Here is a 9368-nt window from a genome sequence, read left to right as displayed (position 1 = left end):
CTGCCTCGTATGGGCCAATAGCAGCTGCCCCATATGGGCCAATAGCAGCTGCCCCATATGGGCCAATAGCAGCTGCCTCGTATGGGCCAATAGCAGCTGCCTCGTATGGGCCAATAGCAGCTGCCTCGTATGGGCCAATAGCAGGTGCCGCGTATGGGCCAATAGCAGCTGCCTCGTATGGGCCAATAGGAGCTGCCTCGTATGGGCCAATAGGAGCTGCTTCGTATGGGCCAATATTAGCATTTGGCCATGAACACATTCAGAACACCTCGAGTGAGAGCAGCCACACCCAGGTAGTCTCCCTCACTCCAACATCTTACTCGCCAACATTGCTCCTCCCACCATATTGTTATAGTTCTTATTACACATGTTCTATATACCTATCTACATGTTTTATTTACCAGAACTATGCAAGTAAGCCGGTATTGTGTCCAAACAGTACAGTGGCCACCATACACTGCATGAAAAATCACACAGACGACGCTACGATTACGTCACCTCCCTCACCAAAATAGCTCCTCTCAACATTCTCCTGTTGCTGTTCTTACACTATATACACACACTATATATACCCATGTACATATGTGTTGCCCATAACGAACCACTAAGCTAGTATGGTGAGCAAAACATGAGTGGCAGCCACACACACAATGAGGCTACCTCAATTCTCGCCCTCCCTCATCAAAATTCCTCCTTCCACAATACTACGCACAACACTAATTATAACCACATTCCTGCTATTATCACAATCCTGGTCACTAATTCCTATAAATGAATAATTGACCACACATTTTGAAAAGGAACCTAAGAAATCATTTGAAGATTCCTAGATGAACGAAATAATGCTGTGGTGCTGTGGCTAGCGCTGTGAACATCGTGAACAGCATTGAATCACTGATATTTGAACATTGTACCCAGTCATTATCACACTCAGGCTCTAATATAACACTATCATAGCTAAATAATACAAGTTATATATATATTTTGACATTATTAGGCGATGCTGTGGTCACATGCTGAACAGCAGTGCTGTGCGCTCATGCTGCGAGCGCCAGCCTTGGTTGCTGACTCACTACTGAGGCTCCCACACCCGGGAATGTGGACCACGATTTTTTTTAAAGATGGCGTCTGTTTACAAGAGCCCTGAGGAAGCTGATGTGAACCCCATGTGGCCGCGGGAGTTTTGAATGGAACGTGAAAAATACAAATACCCGGAGGCGCGTTGCGCAAACCAGACGCGAGCCTGCAGGCGCGTTGCGCAGTTTAAGGGTTAAATCAATAAACAAAAAACATGAATACGAAAAGAAATTTAGGAGTGGCTTAGTTTCAGTGGAAGTAGTTAAAAGATACTTGTCAGTGCTTACCAGTATCATAAGAAACGCAAAAATTTCATATTATGAGACTAGATTCAAAGAAGCAAAAGGCAACATGAAAAGCACATGGAATACCATCTCTAACATCCTGGGAACTAAACAACACTCCCACAACCAGATAACACTCTCTAAGGATGGCCTTACACTGTCATCTGACTTAGAAATGGCGAATGAATTTAACAGCTTCTTTTCATCGATTGGTGCAAACCTTGCAAGTAAAATCCCACAGACTCAGACACATATCAACACATATATCTCAGGCAGCTATCCAAACTATCTTCTCCTCTCTCCAGTCAGCCCGTCAGATGTTGTGTCCATCATACACTCACTAAAAACCAAAGCTGGGAACATCAGTGAAATCCCATCCATTGTATACAAGAGCGCCTCCCATGCCATTGCGCCACCTATAGCTCTGCTGTTCAACAAATCCCTTGAGTGTCATACCTTCCCTGATATCCTTAAAAAAGCAAGAGTAACGCCAGTTCATAAAGGAGGTAATCCGTCAGACATAAACAACTATAGACCAATATCGAACCTACCCATACTATCAAAAATATTTGAAAAAATTATCTATAAACAGCTCTACTCCTATCTCGTAAAATTCGACATTCTTAGCCCCTATCAGTTTGGCTTCCGCTCTCAAAAGCGTACCAACGATGCAATTATTAGTCTCCTTGATATAATTTACTCAGCTCTTGACAAAAATGAGTTTCCAATTGGACTCTTCATTGACCTGAGAAAGGCCTTTGATACTGTTAATCATGATTACCTCTTAAGTAAACTCCATCATTATGGAATCCGAGGCCATGCACTGGACTATATCCAATCCTATCTTAGTGATAGACACCAATGTGTAGCCATCAATAATATAATCTCTCCCATTCTACCAATAACTGTTAGAGTGCCGCAGGGCAGCATCTTGGGACCTCTTCTTTTTCTTATATACATTAATGATCTGCCTAATGTCTCTAACATTCTGAAACCTATTTTGTTTGCTGATGATATTACCCTCATCTACTCCCACCCCAACCCACATACACTAAATGGTGTTGTTAATAATGAACTAAAAAAAGTCCACTTATGGATGTCAACCAACAAACTAACACTTAGAAAAGACATAGAAAATACCTACTACATAGAAAAGACATAGAAAAGACCTACTACATCCTATTCGGAAGCAAATCGACAAATGCAATTCAACTTCAGATTGACAATGTAAACATTAGCAATAAAAATGATGGAAAGTTTCTTGGCATATTCCTAGACAAGAGACTCAACTTCAGTACCCACATACAACACATAACTAAGAAAGTCTCTAAAACAGTTGGTATACTCTCCAAAATCAGGTATTATGTTCCTAACTCTGCTCTCATCTCTCTATATTATGCACTAATCTATCCCTATTTCAACTATGGTATCTGTGCATGGGGTTCAACCACTGCAAACCACCTCAAGTCCATCATCACTCAGCAAAAATCTGCTATCAGAATAATATCAAATTCTGCTTTCAGACAACACACAGCCCCCTTGTTTAACTCCCTAAACATGCTAAACATAATCTCACTCCACAAATTCTCTTGTGTCAACTACATTTACAAAACCCTGTTCTTAAATGCAAATCCTTGTCTGAAACTCTTCTTGGACAGATGTAATAAGACCCATTATCACCACACAAGAAATAAATATCTCTTTGATATCCCCAGAGTTAAACTTAATCTGTGTAAACACTCTATGCAAATAAAGGGACCCAGTTTATGGAACTCACTCCCTACTGAATTGAAAAGCTGTCCAACTTTTACATCATTCAAAATCAATACTAAAAAGTACCTAATTTCATCTTCATAGTTTTTCACTTTTTGCCTTAAAATTGCACTGTATCAATTGCTACCCAATCTCCCAACCTTTATGTTCCCAATTTGTACATCTTTACCATTGTGATCATTGCTGTTTTCTTATATGTGCTGCCAATCTGTTGTATGGTGTTTATAAATCTTGTTTATCTGTATATTTTGCTACCCAGTCTCCCAATCTTTATGTACCCAATCAGAACATCTTTACCATTGTGATCATTGCTGTCTTATATGTGCTGTCAATCTGCTGTATGGTGTCTATTAACCTTGTTTAAATTACTAATTAAGCTGTCAATGTAATCAATCAGAGCTTTAATATAACAATATGCTTTAATATACCTACTTATCTCTCTCATCTCATTTTTCTCTTGTAATGTATCTTTATCATTTATCAATTCTGATTGAAATTACCTACTTAAAATTATCTGCTAGATTAAGGACCTGCCCGAAACGCTGTGCGTACTAGTGGCTTTACAAGAATGTATATACTGTACTATCCAATGTATTCTCACAAACCCAATGTACCTTCTTGTATATATATAAATAAAATAAATAATTTGTATTTTTTTTGTATATTCAATCATATTTTCCAGTTCAATAGTAATATTATAACATAATATTCTAGTTTGATCAAATAAGTAATAAGTTAACTTTAATTGGTACATTTTTAACTCTTCTAATTTATTGAGATATCCTTTATAATCATAAGAGTTATGTTCAACATTCATATTTTTTATTATTATAAAATTATATATTATTAAAAAAAAAAATATGTATATATATAAAAATAAACAAATTACCAAAATGCAAATATTTGTAAAAACTTTATCTGGAAAATCAATAACAGTAGATGTGGAGTATAATGAATCTATTCAAAGTGTAAAAAACAAAATTCAAGATAAAGAAGGTATACCACCAGATCAACAGAGGTTGATATTTTCCGGGAAACAGTTAGATGATCAACACACTATAAGTGATTATAATATTCAAAAGGATTCAACCCTCCACTTGGTATTAAGATTACGAGGAGGAGGATAATCAATCATTAATATTCCCTCTTATGTTTTTTATTTGAAAAGGGCCACATACATGGCTTTCAATTTTTCCTCATAATATTTGAAAATGACATGCCGCCTAATTTTGTAAGTTAAGGAAACCAAACCAGATTCTGGAGTCCACGGAAATTGACAGAGATATACTGCTGAAGGTAAATGACAAATTCCATATTTCCTACCATAAGCCCTAATCTCATTTAAAATGGTTTTAATTATACAGGAATGTCGACAAAGTACCCTTACATCTGACGAATGAATATTTAAATGGGTACTCATCTTTATAATCATAGGAGGCGATGGCACAATTAAAGCTAAGATGATGTTAGAATTCGGATAAACATAAACACATACATTATCAATTAAAGGGTGAGTCTTTGGGTGAGATTCGATCTCACCTAAACTTACATATTCGCCATTCTTTAATCTCTGGAAATTTATTTTACGATCAATTATGCGTAACATTCCTGATTCACAAATAATCTTCCCAATATCACCAGTTTTAAAACTCCAAATACCTCTTTTGGATAAGAAAAAGTCTCCACCATCATCTCCTTTTCCAGTAATCCTTGAATATTCTCGGGCCACCATAGGACCACTCACTACAACTTCCCCTCTAGGATGCGGCTTATCTGTCGTTTTAAAATCTCCTTCAATCCAATCAATTAATGATAGTTTTACTCTATAATTAGGATCACCACAATGTAATACATCATCACTTTTGTTGCTGCTAGTAATACAAGCCGTAGTTTCTGTGGTACCATACCCTATTATTACTGAACAATTGAATAGCGTTCGAAGCTTTTGGTATGAATCTTTTGAAATTAAATCACCTCCAATGATAACTGTCATCAATCGATTACCAAAAAACTGCTCACATATTTTCCGTAAAATATATTTATCCCAAACATGAGCAATCCATTTCAGTTTAAATTCTTTTTCAAAGGCTATATGATCCCAAATTGAATAATTATTTTTTGTAATTCCATTCATTATATATTTTAACATAGAGGATACAAAAAAACACAAGTAGGTTGAGCTTCAATAAAATCCCCATGACATCCTTCCAAGATCTGCGGACTTTTGTTAGTTAATCTAGAGGGTGAGGAATAGGCAATTGTAATATTCATAGCAATACAAGATAATTCAATTATTAATTCTGTGACATAAGCCAATGGAAGATATGCTAAGTATAAGTTCGCCAATTGTCGATAATCAGCACGAATACAAAATGCTGATACCGCAGAGAAAATATTACCATGAGTTAACTTCACTCCTTTAGGTTCGTCAATAGTACCACAGGTATACATGATAAATGCCACATCACTCTCATCAATATATTTAATGTTATCCTTACATATATCCTCATTTTCTTTGCCGACAAATATTAAACTATAATATGAAATTATGTTAAAATTGTCACTCGTTTTATATGGTGAAACTGTTGGTCCTATTTTATTGATATGATCATCTAAGATAATGACATATCTATTTGAGGACAAGTAGGTAAAATTTCCTTTTGGAGTTTAGCTAATAATGGTCCACAAGAGGTAATAATAATTCGAATTTCTGTTTCCAAAAGAGAATTGATAATTGTTTTGGGGGGCAAGTTTGTTGGAAGACTGACGACAATTGCCCATTGTCTAAGGCATCCAAGAGCTGCAATAAGCCATTCTTTCTGGGTTTCAGCATATATGGCAATCGATTGTTGTTGATTTACCCTATTATCATTATTATTATTATTATTTTTATTATTAAAGTTAAAATAATAGTTAAAACCAATGCCGAATTTAATTACCAATTCATTGACCTCTTGATAAGACTGGTATATATGTTTTCCTAGATTAAATTTTTCTATTCATTTGTTTCCACCAAATCCTTGTCTTTTTTCTAAAAGATGTCGAGTACCTAGACAATCATCTAAACCATAATTGGGAGCAGCAAATTGTAGAATAGAAGGGGCTGTAATTGCTTGAGACTTTATTAAATTATTAACTAGAAAAAATCCATCATATCTTCCTCCCTTTTTGAAGCTCATATTTAGAAAAAAAATAGTCTTGGTTTCTTATTATATTTATATATATATATATATTTATATATATATATATATATATATATATATATATATATATATAAATATATATATATATATAAATATGTATATATATATATATATATAAATATATATATATATATATATATATATATATATATATATATATATATATATACATATTTATATATATATATATATATATATATATATAAATATGTATATATATATATATATTATATATATATATATATATATATATATATATATATATATATATATATATATATATATATATATATATATATATATATATATATATATATACAGTGGTACCTTGCATAACGATCGCCCCACAAGGCGAATATTTTGGGTAACGACTGGCCCGATCGGCGAGAAATCGTCCCATATGACGAACGCTCGTTTGTGTAACGTCAACACCACATGGTGGGGTCATGCCGCCACTGTCTACAGTGTTGTATTGGTGTCTCACACGACCAGTATCCGTCTGTATCGCTCCACACACAATTCTGATATTCGCGTTTTTTTTTTCGTGGTTTTGTGACTACAATTCTGAACGCACGATGTCGTCCAAGAAGCAGCCTGCGAAAGCAGGAGTTTGCAAGGGGAAGAAAGAGGCAATCACTGTGGAAGTGAAGAAAGAGATCATAGCAAAGCACGATCATGGTATTCGTGTGGTTGATCTTGCCAGGGAGTATGGCAGGGCTCCCTCAACAATATCCACCATACTGAAGGGCAAGGATAAATATAAGACGCTTGACATGGCCAAAGGAGTTAGCAAGCTCACCAGCAAACGTCCAAAACTCCTGGAAGATGTGGAACGGCTACTGCTGGTGTGGATGAATGAACGACAATTGCATGGCGATTGTGTCTCTGAAGCTATCGTTTGCACTAAGGCTAGGATGCTGTATGTGGACCTTGTCAGGAAGATACCAGGTGCGTCGTCTGAAGATGAGGTGGTATTTAGGGCAAGCCGTGGCTGGTTTGAGAACTTTAAGAAAAGGAGTGGTATACACAGTGTTGTGCGACATGGGGAGGCTGCCAGCTCTGATAAACTTGCTGCTGAGGCTTTTGTGCCAGAGTTCCAGAAATTTGTTGATCAGGAGCAGTTTCTGCCACAACAAGTTTTCAATTGTGACGAGACCGGCCTTTTTTGGAAAAAACTGACGAAGAGGACCTACATCACGCAAGAGGAACAATCATTGCCTGGCCACAAACCAATGAAGGATCGCCTTACTCTCGTGCTCTGCGCCAATGCAAGTGGCGATTGCAAGGTCAAGCCGCTGCTCGTCTATCACTCAGAAAATCCACGAGTGTTCAAGGATTTTAAGGGTCACAAGACACGGCTGAATGTGATGTGGAGGTCGAACAAGAGGTCCTGGGTCACGCAGATCTTCTTTAGTGAGTGGGTAAATGACGTTTTCGGCCCCACAGTGAGAAATTATCTCGTCGACAAGCAGTTACCACACAAGGCCTTGCTTGTGCTCGATAATGCACCTGCGCATCCTCGCCAACTGCAAGATGATCTGTTCCCTGAAAATCAGTTGATCACCATCAAGTTTCTTCCTCCAAACACCACGCCACTCCTCCAACCCATGGATCAGCAGGTCATTGCTAACTTTAAGAAGCTCTATATGAAGGCCTTGTTGGAGAGATGTGTTCATGTGATTGACACCACAGAGCTGACCCTCAGACAATTCTGGAAGGAGCAGTTCAATATCATGGGGGCCTTGCGTTTGATAGATAAGGCCTGGGAAGGGGTGTCACGGAGAACCCTACACTCTGCATGGCGAAACTTGTGGCCTGAGGGTGTCCCTGAGCGAGACTTCGAAGGTTTCGGTCCTGCACCTGCATCTGCATCCGCACCTGTGGATGACCCGGAGGCTCTTTTAGTGGATGATATTGTCGCTCTGGGACACACACTGGGTCTGGAGGTGGATGCCGCTGATGTGCAGGAGTTGGTGGAGGAGCACAGTGATGAACTGACCACCGAGGAACTCCTGGAACTGCAGAAAGAGCTGGTGCAACAGGAGGTACAGGAGCTCTCATCGGGGGAGGAGGAGGTCTGCGAGGATGCTATCCCATCTAGTGAGATCAGGGACGTGCTGGGCATGTTCGAAAAGGTGACAGCATTTGCGGAAAAGCATCACCCTGATAAGGCGGTGACAACACGGTGCGTGAACCTGTTTAATGACAATGTGCTGTCTCGATTTAGGGACATCCTCAAACGAAGACAACAGCAAGTGACACGCGATATGGTCAGTGGACAGGGTGGGAAGAGACGTGCTAGTGATATTGAACCACAACCCGGTTCTAGTGGGGTTAAATTCCCAAAGAGAGCGAGCCCGCCTGACCCAGAGGTGGTGTCTCCCTCCTCCCCATAAGCCCTCTCCTCCCTCCCTCCCTCCCAATCGGCTCCCTCAAGCCAGCAACGACTCTTCATAAGGTAAAGTGAATATACACATGGAAACAGTCAAACAAACATTTATTTAACATGTACAGTATAATATTACCAGTGTATAATGTCATATTGTTGTTTTAGGGGGTGGAACGGATTATTTGTATTTACATTGTTTTGGGTGGGGAAAATTGTTTTGCATGACGCCGGTTTCACATGACGACAGCGGCGTTGGAACGGATTAAATTCGTTATGCGAGGTACCACTGTATATATATATATATATATATATATATATATATATATATATATATATATATATATATATATATATATATATATATAAAATACAGATTCAGCACTGAGATTTTTGGAAATGACAATTTATATCATTACATTATTATTAGCTGTTTTACACTAATCAAGTGTTGACCACTCACTGAAGGTCCCAACACAATCCTGACTTTTCATCCTTTCCCTCTTTATCCTCGTCCTCTTTTCCTTCTTATTACTAATCACTTTCCACATTGATATTAAATTTAATTCTATCAAATGGAACTAGGTCATTAATATTTTTAGCTAACAGCTTACATTCCACCTCATTATTGCCATCCTGAAGCTC

At 37.8% G+C, this 9368-nt stretch overlaps 1 protein-coding gene across 1 annotated transcript; it reads left to right on the top strand.

Moving 5' to 3' along the window:
- The first annotated feature begins 6912 nt into the window (after positions 1 to 6912).
- Positions 6913 to 8733, top strand: LOC138354184 (tigger transposable element-derived protein 1-like). The gene has a single exon (XM_069308078.1). It carries the CDS (start codon positions 6913 to 6915, stop codon positions 8731 to 8733), a length of 1821 nt encoding a protein of 606 aa, XP_069164179.1.
- Positions 8734 to 9368: the final 635 nt, after the last annotated feature.

Source organism: Procambarus clarkii, chromosome 61 (assembly GCF_040958095.1).
Source record: "Procambarus clarkii isolate CNS0578487 chromosome 61, FALCON_Pclarkii_2.0, whole genome shotgun sequence".
Lineage (NCBI taxonomy): Eukaryota > Metazoa > Arthropoda > Malacostraca > Decapoda > Cambaridae > Procambarus > Procambarus clarkii.
The sequence above is the reverse complement of the archived record's forward strand: the minus strand, read 5'-3'. Positions and strand labels throughout refer to the sequence as shown.